Source organism: Pelophylax lessonae (genome assembly GCF_965119305.1).
Source record: "Pelophylax lessonae genome assembly, chromosome: 4".
Lineage (NCBI taxonomy): Eukaryota > Metazoa > Chordata > Amphibia > Anura > Ranidae > Pelophylax > Pelophylax lessonae.
The window spans coordinates 629,574,745-629,594,564 of record NC_138771.1 but is presented as its reverse complement, the minus strand read 5'-3'; the positions used below and the strand labels follow the sequence as shown (position 1 = coordinate 629,594,564).

The 19,820-nt window shown below is 50.1% G+C and overlaps 2 protein-coding genes across 2 annotated transcripts in view; both read left to right on the top strand.

Moving 5' to 3' along the window:
• LOC309551920 (uncharacterized protein) overlaps nt 1–19,820 on the top strand; it is a 199,725-nt gene that overhangs the window by 145,566 nt on the left and 34,339 nt on the right. The gene's annotated exons all lie outside the window — the stretch shown is intronic.
• LOC309554700 (uncharacterized protein) overlaps nt 1–19,820 on the top strand; it is a gene marked incomplete at both ends in the record, with an annotated part of 60,974 nt that overhangs the window by 19,902 nt on the left and 21,252 nt on the right. The window contains 2 exons of the mRNA XM_082256404.1: nt 7,957–8,352; nt 13,103–13,432. Coding sequence (XP_082112530.1) covers nt 7,957–8,352; nt 13,103–13,432 — 726 coding nt within the window. The remainder of the gene's footprint in view (nt 1–7,956; nt 8,353–13,102; nt 13,433–19,820) is intronic.

Below are 19,820 nucleotides of genomic sequence, written 5' to 3'. Positions count from 1 at the left end.
GAAGTAAGCCGGTTGATTCCGCGAGGAGGACGCGCAGCCCGCACCACTGGCCACCAGGGAGTGTTTTTTACTTTGCCTTCATTGTCGGAACCCTAAATATGGGTAATAAACTTTAATACAGACTTTATTACGCTATTGGGAGCTTTCTTTCTTCTCCTCCTTATTTGCACTGGGTTGTTGTACCCCGGAGTCCATAGGAGCTATACCATTCCATAGGACCGCCTAAAGGGGAACCCTTTTGGCCCAGGAGGCCACCAAACTGTGAAAGGTCTTAATGTCATATGGCATATGAGACCCACTACATTCGGTAAGTGATCCAATTCTTACATTTACTTGGGAGAAGGAATCGACACCGTAGTCAATCAAATCACAGCAGTTGCACCTTCCAATCGTGAAGAACCACTCTCACTAAGGACAATATTTATTCCTGAGCACTAAGTCACTATTTAACCTTGGACTGCTTTATTTTAATTAATTTTGTACTGCAATATTACGTATACTGCACATGCAAATATTTATTGTTTGATATATTTATATTTATGTCACAGCCACTCATGCACAAAGGGATATAATTTGAGCACATCGTCACTTTGTCACGATATATAATATTTTAATTTTTACAAATTTTTATTGGTTTTGCTGTGGATTTTATATTTATCTGGTATCTTTTTATTGAATCATTTATGTATTTGGTTTCACTAATATTGGACATCTTCACATATTTATTTATTTAACCTATAGTTAGCAAGCGCTGTATGTGGTCTTTCCTTTAAAAGTCCAATCTTTACATACAAGAAAGCTTCAGGATCTAGCAAAAAAAAAGACTTTCACATGTAAACAAAAAGTGCCAAAAAATGCCGGGTCTTCAACTGAGTAAATAAAACCAAAAAATGGTTTTAATACCACTTTAATCATATTTGAAAATTCTGATTGTTATTAGCACAACTTCCTAAAGTGATAATAAACCTTATTTTTTAAGCAATTTCAACTGATGATTTAATCACTGAGTATGCAGCTTCTTTATTTTTAATCCTTGTTCCAGTTTAGGTTGGTGCCATGACCATTGCCCCAGGTTTCCCTTTTCAGGGTGACTTTTTTCTCTTGCAGAATACTATTGTAACGCTGAGCGCTCCGGTCCCTGCTTCTGGACCGGAGCGCTCGCAGCGTTCGTTCCAGATCCACTCACCTGTGCCCGCTCCGGCTCCCTCCTCCGCTCCCCGCTCACATGGTTCCCGGAGCACGCGCCCCTGCACCATAGGGCGCGCGCGCGCAGGTCGTTTGAAATTTAAGGGGCCTGTTCACCAGTAATTGGTGCCTGGTCCAAACCTCCCTTCCTGTTTCCTGTGACCTGTTTTCTGTTTCCTGTGACCTGTGACCGGTTTCCTGTTTCCTGTGACTCGTTTCCTGTGACCTGTTTCCTGTGACCTGTTTCCTGTTTCCTATATAAGTGACCTGCCCCTTCCAGCCATTGCCGGATCTTTGTTGCCTTGTTGCCTTAGTGAAAGCGTTATTTGTGTAATCCTTTGCCTGTTGCCGAACCCTTTGCTAACGACTATCGCCTCTGAACCTGTGCTGCCTGCCCTGACCTTTGCTACGTCTGACTACGCCTCTGCCTGTCCCTTTTGTACTACGCCTATATCAGCAGTCGGTGAGGTTGAGCCGCTACCAGAGGACACGACCTGGTAGTTACCGCCGCAGCAAGCCCATCCCGCCTTGCGGCGGGCTCTGGTGAAAACCAGTAACTACTTAGAACCGATCCTCCGGTACGGTCCACGCCAATCCCTCACTGACACAGCGGATCCACTCCCTGCATCGCTCCTGCTACCAGTCCGGACCCTGACAGTAAGATCCGGCCATGGATCCCGCTGATGTGCCTCTGCCTAGTATGGCAGACCATACTACAGTTGTGGCCCAGCAGTCGCAGCAGATCGCTCAGCAAGGTCAACAGCTGGCACAGTTGACCGCCATGCTGCAGCAGCTTCTTCCAGCACAGCAGCAGCCGCCTCCACCACCTGCATCTGCTTCACCACCGCAGCCTGTGGCCGCCGCCACTTCTATAGTCCGTCTGTCCATGCCGGCCAAGTACGACGGTGATCCCAAATTGTGCCGCGGATTCTTATCCCAATGCTCCCTTCACCTGGAGATGTCGGCTGACCAGTTCCCCTCGGAACGAGCCAAGGTGGCATTTGTCGTTAGCCTGCTTTCGGGGAAGGCCCTGGCCTGGGCTACACCACTTTGGGACTGCAACGATCCTGCCACTGCCAGTGTCCAGAGTTTCTTTGTGGAATTCCGGAGTGTTTTTGAGGAGCCAGCCCGGGCTGCCTCAGCAGAGACTGCGTTATTGAACTTGTCCCAGGGGAGTTTCCGCACCCTGGCTTCGGAACTCTCCTGGAATAACGAGGCGCTCTGTGCTACCTTTAAGAAAGGCTTGTCCAGCGCCATAAAGGATGTCCTGGCCGCACGAGAAGTCCCTACCAACCTGAGTGACCTCATCCATTTGGCCACCAGGATTGACCTGCGTTTTGCTGAGCGACGAGAGGAACTGCTACAGGAAAAGGGAAGTGCTCGTCCCAGACGCTTTCCTCGTCTGGCGCCTATCTTCCAGCCTCCACCGCAACCCTCTTCTGGGCCTCCCGCCGAGGAAGCCATGCAGGTGGATCGGTCTCGCCTGAACGCAAGAAAGGAACCGCCGTAGAGACGAGAACCTCTGTTTGTACTGCGCCAGTACTGAGCACTTTCTAAAGGACTGTCCTCTCTGTCCACCGCGTCAGGGAAACGCTCGCACCTAGTCAACGTGGGAGAGGCGTTGCTAGGTGTGAATACCTCCTCTCCGCGCATTACGGTACCCGTGCGGATTTCCGTGTCCGCCAAGATCTCCTTTGCTGCCTCTGCCTTTCTGGATTCCGGTTCAGCCGGTAACTTCAGCGACGCCTCGCTGGTGAACAAGTTCCACATCCCTGTGGTTCGTTTACTGAAGCCCATCTTCATCTCCACAGTTAATGGAGAGAGACTCGACGGTATGGTGCAGTTCCGTACAGAACCCCTCCAGATGGACATCGGAGTCCTGCATTCTGAGCGATTGGAGTTTTTTGTGTTACCCCATTGCACCTCAGAACTCCTCTTGGGTCTGCCCTGACTCCAGCGCCATTGTCCCGTTCTGGATTGGACCTCCGGAGAGGTTCGAAGCTGGGGTTCGGCTTGTTTCGGCAGATGTCTCAAGTCGGTACGAGTCAAGTCTGCACCTGTTATTTCTCCTCCTCCCGGTCTGCCTGAACCATATGCGGATTTTCCAGACGTTTTTTGCAAGAAACAGGCGGAGGTGTTGCCTCCACATAGGCCATATGACTGCCCCATTGACTTGCAACCTGGCACTACGCCGCCTAGGGGAAGAATCTATCCTCTCTCCCCTCCAGAGACTCTAGCCATGTCAGAGTATATCCAGGAGAACCTGCAGAGAGGGTTTATCAGGAAATCCTCTTCTCCTGCCGGAGCAGGATTCTTCTTTGTTGCGAAGAAGGACGGTACCCTTAGGCCTTGCATAGACTTTCGGGGTCTCAACAGCATTACTGTAAAGAACCGTTACCCTCTTCCCCTGATTACGGAACTCTTTGACCGGTTACAAGGCGCCAAGTACTTCACCAAGTTGGATCTCAGAGGGGCCTATAACCTTATTCGCATCCGAGAGGGTGACGAGTGGAAGACGGCTTTTAACACCCGAGACTGGCATTTTGAGTACTTAGTCATGCCTTTCGGGCTCTGTAACGCTCCAGCGGTCTTCCAGGAGTTCGTTAACGACATTTTCCGAGACCTGCTCTATACCTGTGTCGTGGTCTATTTGGATGACATCCTCATCTTCTCTACTAACTTGGATCAACACCGTGCTCATGTCCGCTTAGTACTCTCCCGTCTCAGAAAGAACCGTCTCTACGCTAAATTTGAAAAGTGTTTGTTCGACCGTACCAGCCTTCCCTTCCTGGGCTACATCATTTCTGCCAAGGGACTACAAATGGATCCTGCCAAACTGTCTGCCATCCTGGACTGGCCTCGTCCCTCTGGCCTTAAGGCCATCCAGCGATTCCTCGGATTCGCAAACTATTATAGACAGTTCATCCCGCATTACTCCACCCTTGTGGCACCAATTGTAGCCCTAACCAAGAAGGGGGCTAACCCGAAATCTTGGCCGCCCCAGGCCGAGAAGGCCTTCAGCGCTCTTAAGTCTGCCTTTGCCACCGCCCCAGTTCTGTCCAGACCGGATCCTACTAAGCCGTTCTACCTGGAAGTAGACACTTCCTCTGTTGGTGCTGGTGCTTTGCTCATGCAAAAGACTACGAGAGGCAAGTCGGTTACTTGCGGGTTTTTCTCTAAGACTTTCTCTCCCGCTGAAAGAAATTATTCTATTGGGGATAGAGAATTACTCGCCATCAAGCTGGCCTTGGAAGAGTGGCGGCATTTACTGGAAGGATCGGTACATCCCGTGAACATCTACACGGATCATAAAAATTTATCTTACCTCCAGTCTGCTCAGAGACTAAATCCCCGCCAAGCTCGCTGGTCTCTATTTTTTGCCAGATTTAACTTCCGGATCCACTTTCGTCCAGCGAGCAAGAACCTCAGGGCCGATGCCCTCTCTCGCTCGTCTGATGTCACAGGAGAGGAAGTCAAGCCACAGCACATTGTGCCCCCGGAATGTCTGGTCACCGTGGCACCTATAGACTTGCGTAACCTCCCTCCCGGAAAGACCTATGTTTCTCCCCGTCTTCGCCTAAAGGTTCTTAAGTGGGGACATTCTTCTCTTCTCGCAGGACATCCTGGCGTCCGAAAGACTCTACAACTTATCTCCAGGAGATATTGGTGGCCATCCTTGGAGAAGGACATCTCTGAATTTGTACAGTCCTGCTCTGTATGTGCCAGAGACAAAACCCCTCGCCAAAGACCCGCCGGCTTTCTCCAGCCACTTCCCATACCAGAGACCCCTTGGTCCAATATCGCAATGGACTTTGTTACGGACCTACCACCATCTCACGGAAAAACGATAATTTGGGTCGTCGTAGATCGCTTCTCGAAGATGGCGCACTTCATCCCGTTGCCAGCCTTACCATCCGCACCTCAGTTGGCCAAGCATTTCCTCCGACACATCTTCCGGTTACACGGCCTGCCTTCACATATTGTCTCCGATAGAGGAGTCCAGTTTGTGTCCAAGTTCTGGAGGGCTCTCTGTGGACGGCTTAAAATCAAGCTGGATTTCTCTTCTTCATACCACCCCCAAACCAACGGACAAGTAGAGCGGGTCAATCAAATCTTGGGCGACTACCTTCGCCACTTCGTTTCCTCCCGTCAAGACGATTGGGTCGACCTCCTCCCGTGGGCGGAGTTCTCCTATAACCACAAAGACTCTTCCGCCACCAACAAGTCTCCCTTCTTCGTGGTTTACGGTCGTCATCCTCTGCCTCCTCTGCCGTTATCCTCCTCCTCCGGTGTACCTGCAGTGGATGACCTGGTGCAAGACTTTTCTGCCATCTGGCGTGAGACGCGCCTGTCCCTCTTACAGGCCTCATCCCGCATGAAAATCCAAGCGGACAAGAAACGTCGGTCTCCTCCTGTCCTGGTTCCTGGGGACAGAGTTTGGATCTCCTCCAAGTACGTCCGCTTCAGGGTTCCTAGTTACAAGCTTGGTCCTCGTTATTTGGGACCCTACAAGGTCAAGAAGAGGATCAATCCTGTGTGTTACCAACTCCATCTCCCTCCCTCCCTTAAAATTCCCAACTGTTTTCATGTCTCCCTCCTCAAGCCTGCGGTCTTTAATCGCTTTTCCCCCAAGAATCTTCCTCCCACGCCTGTATCCGGTACCTCGGATGTCTTCTCCATTCAGGAGATATTGGCCTCTAAATTGATCAGGGGGAGAAGATATTTTTTGGTGGACTGGGAGGGCTGCGGTCCTGAAGAGAGATCCTGGGAGCCAGAGGAGAATATCTCGGAACGACTATCGCCTCTGAACCTGTGCTGCCTGCCCTGACCTTTGCTACGTCTGACTACGCCTCTGCCTGTCCCTTTTGTACTACGCCTATATCAGCAGTCGGTGAGGTTGAGCCGCTACCAGAGGACACGACCTGGTAGTTACCGCTGCAGCAAGCCCATCCCGCCTTGCGGCGGGCTCTGGTGAAAACCAGTAACTACTTAGAACCGATCCTCTGGTACGGTCCACGCCAATCCCTCACTGACACAGCGGATCCACTCCCTGCATCGCTCCTGCTACCAGTCCGGACCCTGACAACTATAAGTCTTGTGTCCCTACTCTGTGTGCATCAATAGAAACACACAGCCACAAAAGCCTGGGATGGCAAGGCACTGCCCTGCACTACACTATAACTATACACTGTTATATCTTTCCTGTGAAGATCAGAAGTTCAGGGAAGTAGCACAGAGAGAGCAGGAGCAAGCAGCATTAAAAGTTGTAAACTGTAAGTGCTGGGGTAAGAATTTTACCAAATAGTTTACTGGGAAGTGTTTATTCTACTGTGCTCAATTTGCTAAACTAAAAACCATTGCTTTAAAGTGGTTCCAAAGTCAAAACATTTTGCCCCACTATCTGTTCTACTCTCCCATCCCTAAACACTTACCTCTGTCCTGGCTGCAGCACTCCCCTCGCTTCTTGGTCTCACAGAAGACACTAAGAACAGCTGGAGCCATGGGGTCCTTCTGCTGTCAATGAAACTCCTGAGAGGAGGGAGCGTAGGACTGTGTGTGTCTATGGACACACACAGCCTGGCTCAGGAGTGCAGGGGCACAGGAGCTCAATAGCAGCAGGCTTGTTAAGAAGGAGGCCTGTCAAATGAGGCCTGCCAAAGAAAAGGATCATGGCCGCTCTGTACAATATCATTGCACAGAGCAGCTAAGTATATGAGCTTTTATATTTAAATTTTTAATAAATGACCTAAGATCGTGTCTGTGCTTTATAAAAAAAAAAGCTGATTTCTACCTGATTTCACAGCACCTCCTGGCGCTCACATGATTCCTGGCTCTCTCCTCTCCCCATCTGACAGCTCCATTGGGTGGGGCTGAGAACTCTCAATGACATCAGCCAGGGAGGTGGGGAGGTGGAAAGAGAGAGCCGAGGAGTCACGTGAGCACCAGGAGGCGCTGTGAAATCAGGTAGAAATCTGCTTTTTTTTTTTTTTTATAAAGCACAGACACAGGTTCTTATCTAACAATGGGGATGGTATAAAGATCACATCGTTTTGTAGCAGCAGGGAGGGGAAGCAGAGCAGAGTGGCGCTAGTGAGAGCTGACAGGCAGGGAGGGGAGGGGGGAGGAGAACAGAGAGAGATAGAGGAGAGCTGCAGATAGCTGTGGATGATGGAAGGACGTAAGCTGACCACGGTATCAGGGCTCAGCAGCCATGATAAACTGTGGTCAGTTTACAGAGAGGAGGGCAGAACCAGGCAGGATCAGCCAGGTATTTCAGGTGATACGGGGGGGGGGGGCAAATGACATAGGACAAGCACTGTGCTGTATAACATGCTTTAAGGCAACAGGATCCATTTTTTTTTTTTTTTTTAAGGGTAAGAAACACTTTAAGTTAAGTGTAAAATTTTCCTGTGCTGCTGCTCTTCCCTAACAACTTAAATGCACGCTGGTCCTTTTTGTTAATATCCATGACAACTGGCTCTGCCAGCTTGCCAGGGAGGGGCACATTAAACTGTTGCTTTGGGATCACATGATCTATAGTTTTAGCCCTGAAGAAGGAGAAGTAAAACAGTCATTGTGTAACATTGCAAGCAGGTAGTAAATCCTGAGTATTTAGTGAGTAAACATAACTTCCCGCTGTGTAGGGTTTTATACATTAACAACAATAAGATCATTTATATCAAGCTTATCTCTTCTAGGATGTCTAAGAAATCACTGGAAAAAATATTTCAAAGTAGTAATATTAAATCTCACCTTTTCTGTGTATTTTAGGGATCACAGGATCTCCCAGTTGTGTTTATCAGGTGAAAATTCGAACAGCGCAGTCTGGAGGTTCTGTTACCATTCAATGTTCCTACTCCGACCCTGGGGAACCAGATGAAGATATATGGGTCATATGGGGGGAGACACATGGAGAATTGTGCTTATCTGCTAAGGACGCAATCATGTCATCTTCTGAAAATATTACAGAGAAATATGAGGGAAGACTCTACAGAAAGAAGGATCCCAACAGAAATTGGACAGAATCTATCACAATTACAGGACTGAAACCAACAGATGGGCCTAGATTTTGCTGCCTAATATATGATATTAGATATGACACATTCAAGTATAGTGAACGTGGCACTCTTCTGCAGTTTCCAGGTAAATTATCTATCATGTGGCAGAGTGATCTCTGGTACTTCATCTCAGGCCTCATCAGTTTCCTTGTTGTCCTCCCAGATCACAGACCCTAAGGCCCCTTTCACACTTGTCGCTCCGTCGGCAGGACTCCATTTCTCTCAGCGGGGGATCGATCCGCCGATCCCCCGCTGAGCAGGCGGATGGCAGCTCTGTCTCCGCGCTGTCAGAACCCCTTCTCTTCTCTATGGGGGAATCGGATAAGAATGGACCGCCTGTCTGTTCTCATCCGATCCCATCATTTCCGATCCGCCGGACGAATGGAAAATAGGGTTTCCATCCGTCACGAAATGACAGACTGGATCGGATCGGATTTCAGCGGATATGTCTCCGCTAACATCCACTGCCCCATAGAGATGCATGGGCATACCTCCCAACAGTCCCGGATTGGGTGGGACTTTCCTGCATTCAGACTTGTGTCCCGCTGTACAGGCGTGTCGTCCCGCATTAATTCTGTTGATTGTAACTTTTACCTCAATAGGACCTGCAGGCAGCAGTGTGAACATCAAACATAGGGTGGGATTGGTGGACAAGCCAGCGAGGTGTGCCCTGTACAGCCACGATAACAGACTTCAGCTGTCAAATCCAAACTGTGATGTCGGGTATGGGCGGGACTGCTACCCAGACCCGCCCCCCCTTTTCAGGCAACCAGTGTATAAGAATAGAGCGCTAGGACAAAGTTGCAAAGGGTCAGGATCAGTTGTCTATTTCCCTCCTCAGGGGTTTTCTCAGCCTCAGTTAGCCTTGCACTTCACTAGTTGAAAATGAAAGTAACATCTCTCTCACGCCTCTTTCATCAGCTTCCCTGCTCTGCACTAGAGTTGGGACAAGTGCTGGACTGGTTGACTGCAGCGTGTTCATACCAGAACCCTATACTCTGTACATAGCGCATCGTCCAGTGGCAGCCGGTGCATTGGGGATGCAGGGGCGCCGCCCCCTATCCATGCATTCGGCCCCCTAATCTACATGCGGGGCACCGGACGCATGGATTTCAATGGGGGTTTTTTTTCTAAATCACCTGATTAGAGCCAGAGGCTGGTCACTCTGCATTGAAAGCGGCCACGCTGTGGTCAGTTTGCATTAAAAGGGGGCACGCTGTGGTCAGTCTACATTGAAAGGGGCCACGCTGTGGTCAGTTTGCATTGAAAGGGTGCACGCTGTGGTCAGTCTACATTGAAAGGGGGCACGCTGTGGTCAGTCTGCATTGAAAGGGGGCACGCTGTGGTCAGTCTGCATTGAAAGGGGGCACGCTGTGGTCTTTCTGCATTGAAAGGGGGCACGCTGTGGTCAGTTTGCATTGAAAGGGGGCACGCTGTGGTCAGTCTGCATTGAAAGGGGGCACGCTGTGGGCACTCTGCATTGAAGGGGGCATGCTGTGGGCACTCTGCATTGAAAGGGGGCATGCAGTGGTCAGTCTGCTTTGAAAGGGGGCACGCTGTGGTCAGTCTGCATTGAAAGGGGGCACGCTGTGGTCACTCTGCATTGAAAGGGGGCACGCTGTGGTCACTCTGCATTGAAAGGGGGCACGCTGTGGTCAGTCTGCATTGAAAGGGGGAACGCTGTGGTCACTCTGCATTGAAGGGGGCACGCTGTGGTCACTCTGCATTGACAGGGGGCACACTGTGGTCACTCTGCATTGAAGGGGGCACGCTGCGGTCACTCTGCATTGACAGGGGGCTAGCGCTGGTCACTCTGCATTGAAAGGGGGCACGCTGTGGTCACTCTGCATTGAAAGGGGGCACGCTGTGGTCACTCTGCATTGAAAGGGGGCACGCTGTGGTCACTCTGCATTGAAAGGGGGCACGGTGTGGTCACTCTGCATTGATGGGGGGAAGCTGTGGTCACTCTGAATTGGAGGGGGCACGCTGTGGTCACTCTGCATGGAAAGGGGGCACGCTGGTCACTCTGAATTGAAAGGGGCACGCTGTGGTCACTCTGCATGGAAAGGGGGCACGCTGGTCACTCTGCATGGAAAGGGGGCATGCTGGTCACTCTGCATGGAAAGGGGGCACGCTGGTCACTCTGCATTGAATGGTGCACACTATACCTTGATTACTGAAGGCCCCTTTCACACTTTTGTGACCTCAAAGTCACGCAATTTTTTACAGAGTTTTTTGCCGCAAAGCAATGCCCCCCAAAAATTTTGAGCAACAGCCGCCACTGGCATCGTCGGTCACTTTCTCCCTCAAGTGTCCCTCATTCTGAAGTTCAAAAGTTGGGTGGTATGCATGGGGCATCCGTTCAGATCCACCTGACAAACTGACAGGTGGATCTGAACGGTCCGCAAGTGTGAAAGGGGCCTCAAGCACATGTATAGGCCTCAGGCTTTGGGCTTAATTACTCCCTTCCCTAAATATATAAACTCCCCCCCCCCCCAGCACACCAGTGGCCAGGAAACTGCTATTGGTTGGCTAGGGGAAGCATGAATAGTAAAAGTTTCAGTCACCTCTGTGTTTATTAGAAGGTAGCAGCTACAAAAATGTATCTGCTGTCTTTTAACAAACACACACTCACCTGTCCCACGATCCAGCGATGCGGCCACCCAAACCCTCGGTTCTCTCCCTCGGCTCGTCCCTGCTCTGGCATCACTAGTGTGGGCACCCAGCTGTGACAGCTTGCGGCTTAACAGCCGGGTGCGAACCGCGCATGCGTGCATCACGATGGGTGTCCTGAATGGCCGGGAAATCTTCTGGGACCTGTGACGTGTTCCAGTAAATTGCAGGGACGGAGGGGGAGAGGAGAACTTCTGTTCTAGGCAGCCAGAGCGAAAGTGGCAGCGGGTACCTGTCAAAACTAGGTACCCGCTCCCCCCCAAAAAAAAAAAATGACTTGCAAAATGTGGCATGTCAGGGGGTCAGGAGTCCTTAAAGCGGAGTTCTGGGCACAAAAACTATATTTTTTTTTTGTGCCCGTCCGCTAGTTCAGCCTAACCTGAAAAGGAATTGGATAGTTAGATCTTTTTTTTTTTTTAAAAACTCACCTTGTAATTGACGATCGTAAATACTCACCTCAGGGTACTTCCTCCCTCGGAGCCGCGGCTCACCCCGTCACTTCCTGCGCTGCGATGATTCCTGGGAGCTAAACCTCATCGCTCCCAGGAATCAATGCGACGGCACCGGCCCCGCTCGTCACTTCCGGGCGACGCCCAGAAGCTGTTTAGGAATGCGGCGCCGCGCCGGAAGTGACGAAAGGGGCCGGTGCGGCGCATTCTGGGAGAAGAAGACGCGGAAGAAGACGCAGAAGAGGACCGCGCCGGCTTCAGCTGCCCACAAGAGAGATGGAAACACTGTGGAAGAAATTTTATAAGTGAGTATTTCTTCTAAAAGGTAAGTGCGAACCGGGACAGATCAGAGGCTAGCCATTGTGGAATGTGCTAGCCCTGACTGTCCCGGGGGTATGTTCATTAAAAAATGACATCTGTGCCCGGAACTCCGCTTTAAAGCAGAAGTTCTACTATTGGGTGGAACTCCGCTTTAATAAATCAGTTCTACTGCAGGGACTGTACTAATACCAGAGGTAGCAGTGACATCTACTGGCAGAAGAGAGAAGCCACAGCTGCACTAGATTTAGGGGAAAACCAAATGAACAAGTAAACTATAAATCAGTTCCATTTTTTTAACCACCCAGCAGAACTAAATTTGGCTAGTAGCTCCTGTGTAGGACAGGGTGTCTATATCTATCTATCTATCTATCTATCTATCTATCTATCTATCTATCTATCTATCTATCTATCTATCTATCTATCTATCTATCTATCTATCTATCTATCTATCTATCTATCTATCTATCTATCTATCTATCTATCTATCTATCTATCTATCTATCTATCTATCTCAGTATGTAGAGGAACACCAAGGCCCCAGGCTGCACCAAATCTCAGGTAGGCCGCTTCCAATAGAAATGCTTCATACCCTCACATTTTTAATTCTTCCTGTCAGCACAGGGTCACTTTTACAGAATGAAATACCTATAATAAAAGAAGGGAGAATACACTTACCTTTTCCAGTGGCCCATTTCTGAAATGCTACCACTTTGCTTCCCCTGTGGTTCTTGCATGTATTCCACACTTCCCAGTGTATAGAATACCTGTAATACCTATTCTTCCACCCAGGGCCGCCATCAGGGGGGTACTACTGATACTCCTGTATGGGGCCCAGGCACACAGGGGGGCCCAGACAGCGGGAGGATTGGTGGGAAGGGGGATCAATGACAGAAGGATGCATTGTGTGCTTCTTCCTCTGCCAGCTGAAAGCCGGTTTCTCCCCCTCTCCCTCTTGCTGGCTTTCAGCTGCTTATACCCGTTATACCTATTCTTCCACCGCAAGGCGTGGTTTCCTCTGTCAGCTTGTACATCACCACAGGAACCGTTGCAAGTGGGAAAACAGGCATTTGACCCAGTGATAAATTCAACATTTCAACAAATAGGCCACCAAAAAGTTAAGCATGCTCCCTCTTTTAGGACAGGAATTTAATGAAAGTGAATAGATTTACCCTGTCACCATAGATGTGTCCACCTCCTGCCTTCTCTCCTGGGAATGGATAAGGGGAAGGTGGATCTGGCTGCTCTCATCCCCAGGTTCCAATCCCAGGACTCAGAGTCCATAATCATTCAAGAATCCCTGGATAGACTCTGCTCTCTACAACAATGTATTCCTCTCTGTACAGACCCGTATACATCCATCCTATACATACATATACTGTATATACACTCTAACACATTTTATTTGTCTGTATACAGATTATATCACTCAGCTGGATGAAGTGATGGCTGTTTCCGGAGAAGATGCCATCATCCCGTGTTATCACTCCAAGGATTCATCGACTCTTACAGAGGTCTCCTGGTTTTATGCAAACAAAGAAAGTCAATACTGTACTCATACACCGCTACACGAATGGAGTAATAAATACCAATATGGTCGGTACTCTTTGGTCAATTTCACTCAAGACGTCTCGCTGCGCATTCATAATATTGACAGATTAGATGAGAGAAGTTTTTGCTGTGTCATCTTCACCTCTTCTGCAGACGAAATACTCAAAAGCAAACAATTTACAAGTCTGGTTGTTGCAGGTACAAATACAGAACACTATTCTTTTCTTCCTAATCTTTGATTAACCACTTCAGCCCCCCACACCCCTTCATGACCAGGACATTTTTTGCGATTCGGCACTGCGTTACTTTAACAGACAATTGCGCAGTCGTGCGACGCTGTACCCAAATAAAATTGATTTCCTTTTCCCCACAAATAGAGCTTTCTTTTGGTGGTATTGATCACCTCTGCGGTTTTTATTTTTTGTGCTATAAACAGAAAAAGACCGACAATTTAAAAATATATATTTTTTACATTCTGCTATAAAACATACCCAATAAAAAAAATGGGAAAAATCAAAATTTTTTAATAAATTTATGTCAACATGTATTCTGCTACATATTTTTGGTAAAAAAAATCCCAATAAGCATATATAGATTGGTTTGCGCAAAAGTTATCGCGTCTACAAAACTATAGTACAGATTTATGGAATTTTTATTATTCGTTTTTTTACTAGTAATGGTGGCAATTCGTGATTTTTAGCAAGACTGCGATATAGCGGCAGACAAATTGGACACCCAGTGACACATTTTGGGGACCGGTTACACAATACAGTTATCTGTACTAAAACATGCACTGTCACTGTATTAATGACACTGGCAGGGAAGGGGTTAACATCAGGGGCGATCAAAGGGTTAAATGTGTTCCCTGGGAGTCCTTTCTAACTGTTTGCGGGAGGTGATTTGAATGAGGGAAGACAGATCAGTGTTCCTGCTTACCATAAACACAAGATCTTCCCCTCTCCCCTTGTTTACATAGACAGACTGCCATTCTGTCTGCCTTGGGAACGATCAGCAGGTCCCAGCGGATATTGGGACTGCCAGACCGGCTGATTGGCTCCCGCTGTGTCCAATCACAGTGGGAGCGGGTCGCTGGTGACGCGCATGCGCGCCCCCTACCTGAAGAAAGAAATTATGTACAGGTATGTGATTTTTGTGCTAAAGGGCTGCCCTGCTGCAGTATATATGTGGGGGCATTCCAGAAGGGGTTAAAGTTTATTCTCAGCCAAAACTTTTTTTTTTTGTTTTTAGTTTTGAATAGGATGGGGAAGAAATAGAACCCTTGTCAGGTTTTTATTTTCAGTTAGAAAAATTTCCTCTCGCTCCCTCTCTAGCTGAGGACATTTTACCAAGCAATAAGTGAGGGAGGATTCTGCAACATGAACTTAAACAGAATTATAAATGCCTTTGGCTGCATTCACATGTCAGCTTATAATCGCGGGCAGAACCGCCGCGGTTCCGCCCGCGATTCGGAGATTTATTGCAAATCGCGGGACGCCTAGCGTTGCCCGTTGATTTGCAATAGCCCCCCAAACGCCGAGCGATGTTGCCGCGATTTACGCCCGCCGAATCGCGGCAACATCGCGCAAACAAAATCGCGGGACGCAATAAGCTCCAAAAAAGTACAAGAGCTTCTTTGGAGCGTATTGCGTCCCGCGATTTTGTTTGCGCGATGTTGCCGCGATTCGGCGGGCGTAAATCGCGGCAACATCGCTCGGCGTTTGGGGGGCTATTGCAAATCAACGGGCAACGCTAGGCGTCCCGCGATTTGCAATAAATCTCCGAATCGCGGGCGGAACCGCGGCGGTTCTGCCCGCGATTATAAGCTGACATGTGAATGCAGCCTTTCTTTTAATTAAATACTTTTTATTGAGTTTAACGTTTGTTTTTTTTCTTACACATACAAACAAAGCACATCACAAATACCTATACAGAATAGGGTTGAGCGAACACCTAGATGTCCGTGTTCGACGGGTTCGGCCGAACTTTAAAAAAAAGTCCGGGTCCGTGTCCCGGACTTTTACCAAACTTTTCCCGGACACCGAACCCCATTGAAGTCAATGGGGACCCGAACTTAAGGCACTAAAATGGCTCTAAAACACCAAAGGAAAGGGCTAGAGTGCTGCAAATGGCAGCAAAACGTAATTAAGAGCATGGCAAGTGCTCTGCAAACAAATGTGGATAGGGAAATAACTTAAAACAACAAAAAAAAAACAGAAAAATAAAACAATGTTCTTCTTCATCTCTGAAGGACGAGGCCCATATGGAGTAGGAGGGAGGTTGAGGTGGTGGTGGATGTGGCGGTGACATAGGCGTGCGCACAGGGTGTGCTGGGTGTGCCTGGGCACACCCTAATCACCTAGGGCACATAGCATTGCCAGTGAGGAGATGGGAAAGATCTCCCTGGGACCTGCTCTGCTCTATTTCTCCTTGCCTACAGGTACATGGCCCCGATACATTACTCTCCCTGCTGGCAAACACATGCATGTGTATTTCAACTTTGGGGTGCACACCTTAATGCAATAGGCTGCGCACACCTATGGGCGGTGTAGGTGGAAGCGGCGGTGGAGGAGGACCAGGGCCGGATTAACAGCATCATGGGCTTGGTGCTGAGGATTTTGAAGGGCCTTAAGGGCCGTGCCTTGCCATGCACCCAGAGGAGGAAGGGTGCAGCCATGCATGCCTAATTCAACATGGGATGCTGTCTCTGAAGCCCATAAACACATCCATGCATCGCCAACTGTCCCTCCTTGTCCGGCCTTCACGCTGTGTGGGGAGGTTCTGAGGGTGCTGCCTGGGGAAGCGAGCATAGAAGCCAGACTTCTGTGTTTACAAGTGACAGAAGAGCGGTAACAGTGAATATGGCCAACCCGGGGCCTATATAAAAGGTAGGGGCCTGGAGCTGCAGCTCCAATAGCCCCTACATTAATCTGGCCCTGAGGAGGAGGACGAGGTAGCCAACACTGCTTCTTTTCAAAAATTTTAAATGAGGGTACACCCCAAAAGAGTGAGAAAGAGCAAAAATGGAACAATGGGTGGGTAAGGTCGGTATCCATTGCTATTCTGCATAAGGTACGGAAAAGTCCCGTGGGATCCATGCCTGGTTCATTTTAATGAACGTGAGCTTGTCCACATTGTCTCTGGACAGGCGGCTGCGCTTGTCTGTTATAACGCCCCCAGCCGTGCTAAATACCCGTTCAGATAATACACTGGCTGCAGGGCACGCCAGCACCTCCAAGGCGTAAAGGGCAAGCTCAGGCCATGTGCCCAATTTGGAGACCCAGAAGTTGAAGGGGGCAGACCCGTCATTCACTACATGTAGGCGTGTGCACACATACTGCTCCACCATGTTGGTAAAATGCTGCCTCCTGCTAAGACGTTCCATCTGAGCTGCTGGTGCTGCTGTTTGTTGTGGCGTGCTGACAAAGCTTTTCCACATTTCGGCCATGCTAACCCTGCCTTCTGAGGTGCTGGCGGTGCCCTGGTTGCGTTGGCGACCTCCTCCTCCTCCTCCTCTGCCTTGTGCTTCCACTGTGGCCCCGCTGTCAGATGGGAATGCCAGCAGCATGGCGTCTACCAGCGTGCGCTTGTACTCGCGCATCTTGCGATCGCGCTCCAGTGAGTGAATTAAGGACGGTACGTTGTCCTTGTAACGGGGATCCAGCAGCGTGGCCACCCAGTAATCAGCACAAGTTAGAATGTGGGCAACTCGGCGGTCGTTGTGGAGACACTGCAGCATGTAATCGCTCATGTGTGCCAGGCTGCCCAGAGGCGACGAAAGGCTGTCCTCTGTGGGAGGTGTATCGTCCGTGTCCTCTGTATCCCCCCAGCCACGCACCAGTGATGGCCATGAGCTGGCCTGGGTGCCACCCTGCTGTGAACATGGTTCCATCTCCTCCTCCAGCTCCTCCTCCTCCTCATCCTCCTCATCCTCCAGAACTGTGCCCCTGCTGGACAATTGCGTCCCTGGCGTTTGCGTGTGCAGGAACCCACCCTCGGAGCCCCTTGCGAATGACTGCCCTGAAAGCCTTGGAAATGTTACCTCTTCATCCTCCTCCTCCTCCTCATCCTGTGCCACATCCTCTTCCATCATCGCCCGAATTGTTTTTTCAAGGAGGCATAGAAGTGGGATAGTTAAGCTGAGAACGGCGTCATTGCCACTGGCCATGTTGGTGGAGTACTCAAAACAGCGCAACAAGGCACACAGGTCTCGCATGGAGGCCCAGTTATTGGTGGTGAAGTGGTGCTGTTCCGCAGAGCGACTCACGCGTGCGTGCTGCAGCTGAAACTCCACTATGGCCTGCTGCTGCTCGCACAGTCTTTCCAGCATGTGCAAGGTGGAGTTCCACCTTGTGGGCACGTCACATATGAGGCGGTGAGCGGGAAGGCCGAAGTTACGCTGCAGCGCTGCCAGGCGAGCAGCAGCAGGGTGAGAACGCCGAAAGTGCGCACAAACGGCCCGCACTTTCTGCAGCAGCTCTGACATATCGGGGTAGTTTTTAAGGAACCTCTGCACCACCAAATTCAGCACATGCGCCAGGCAAGGGATGTGCGTCAAACCGGCTAGGCCCAGAGCTGCTATGAGATTTCGCCCGTTATCACACACCACCAGGCCGGGCTTGAGGCTCGCTGGCAGCAACCACTCATTTGTCTGCTGTTCCATGCTCCTCCACAACTCCTGCGCGGTGTGTGGTTTGTCCCCCAAACAGGCAAGTTGTAAAACTGCCTGCTGTCGTTTACCCCTGGCCGTGCTGAAGTTGGTGGTGAAGGTGTTACGCTGTCCGGATGAGGAGGCGGTAGAGGATGAGGAAGCGGAGTAGGAGGAGTTACGAACAGGAGGCAAACTGAAGCGCCCTGCAATCCTCGGTGGTGGAAGGACATGCGCCAAATTGCTATCCGCCTCAGGCCCATCCGCCACTGCATTTACCCAGTGTGCCGTTAGGGAGATATAACGCCCCTGACCGTGCTTACTGGTCCACGTATCCGTAGTTAGGTGGACCTTGGCACAGATGGCGTTGCGCAGTGCACACCTGATATTTTCCCCCACTTGGTTGTGCAGGGAAGGGATGGCTTGCCTGGAAAAGTAGTGGCGGCTGGGCACGACGTACTGTGGGACAGCCACCGACATAAGGTTTTTAAAACTGTGCGTCTCCACCAGACGGAATGACAGCATTTCAAAGGCCAATAATTTTGAAATGCTGGCATTCAGGGCCAGGGATCGCGGGTGGGCAGGGGGGTACTTCCTCTTCCTCTCAAGTGTTTGGGAGATGGAAAGCTGAACGCTTCCACGGGACATTGTGGAGATGGTTGTTGGTGACCCAGGTGGTGGTGTTGCTGACAGATCGTCTGTTTGCGGGGTGGCAGGTGCCGGTATCACTACAGATGTGGCTGGAGCGGCCGAGACTGCAGCAGAAGAGGAAGCAGGATGAGCCAGAGACGTTTCTTGGTTTTGAAGGTGTGTACTCCACTGCAGCTCGTGCTTTGCACTTAGATGCCTGATCATGCAGGTTGTGCTCAGGTTGAGAAGGTTCATGCCTCGCTTCAAGCTCTGATTGCACAGGGTGCAAACCACTCGTGTCCTGTCATCAGCACATTTTCTAAAGAACTTCCACGCTAGAGAACTCCTTTGAGCTGACTTTGGTGCGCTCGTTCCCTTGCTGCGTTGGGCAGTAGCGGGCGTAGTGTCTAGGGCACGGCCGCTCCGCTTCTGCACCCTGCTCCCTCTTCTGCTGTGCTGGTGGCTCTGTGCGACCACCGCCTCTTCCTCCAAACTACTCAGGTCACCTGCATGACGTTCATTCCATGTGGGGTCGAGGACCTCATCGTCCTCCACATCATCTTCCACCCAGTCTTCACCCCTGCCCTCCTTGTCGGTCTCCACAATGCTGAACGCCGCAGCAGTTGGCACCTGCGTTTCGTCATCATCGGAGACGTGCTGCGATGATCCTTGCATGTACTCATCTTGAGAAATAAGTGGTTGGGCATCGCTGCACTCAATCTCTTCCACTTCTGGGGCAGGGCTAGGTGGATGGCCCTGGGAAACCCTGCTGACAGAGTCCTCAAAAAGAATAAGAGACTGCTGTATGGCTTGGGGCTCAGACTGCTGGCCTGATTTGCAAGGGGGTGAGGTGAAAGACGGTTGGACATTGGCTGCAGGTGCCAACTCTGACCTTTCTGCAGTAGACTGGGTGGGAGACAATGTGAAGGAACTGGAGGCACTGTCAGCAGCAAACCAATCTACTATCGCCTCAACTTGTTCTGGCCTCATCACTTCTAGGGGCGTTTGATGCCCTACCAAATACTGATGCAGGTTCTGTCGCCTACTCACACTTGAGGAAGGTGTTTCACTTGTGCGTGTAGCTGGCACAGATCGACCATGTCCTCTCCTTGCAACAGGAGCTCTACCAGCAGCACCACGACCCAGGCCACGGCCCTTATTTGACGGTCTCCTCATATTTCTGTAATTTAAGATCTTGCCCTAGAAAGGTTTTTATTGAATAGCGGAATAGAAAATATGATCCAAAAAAAGTGTATGTATATCACACGTACACAACCACACTAGGCCCCAATTACTATTGTTTGTACCCCT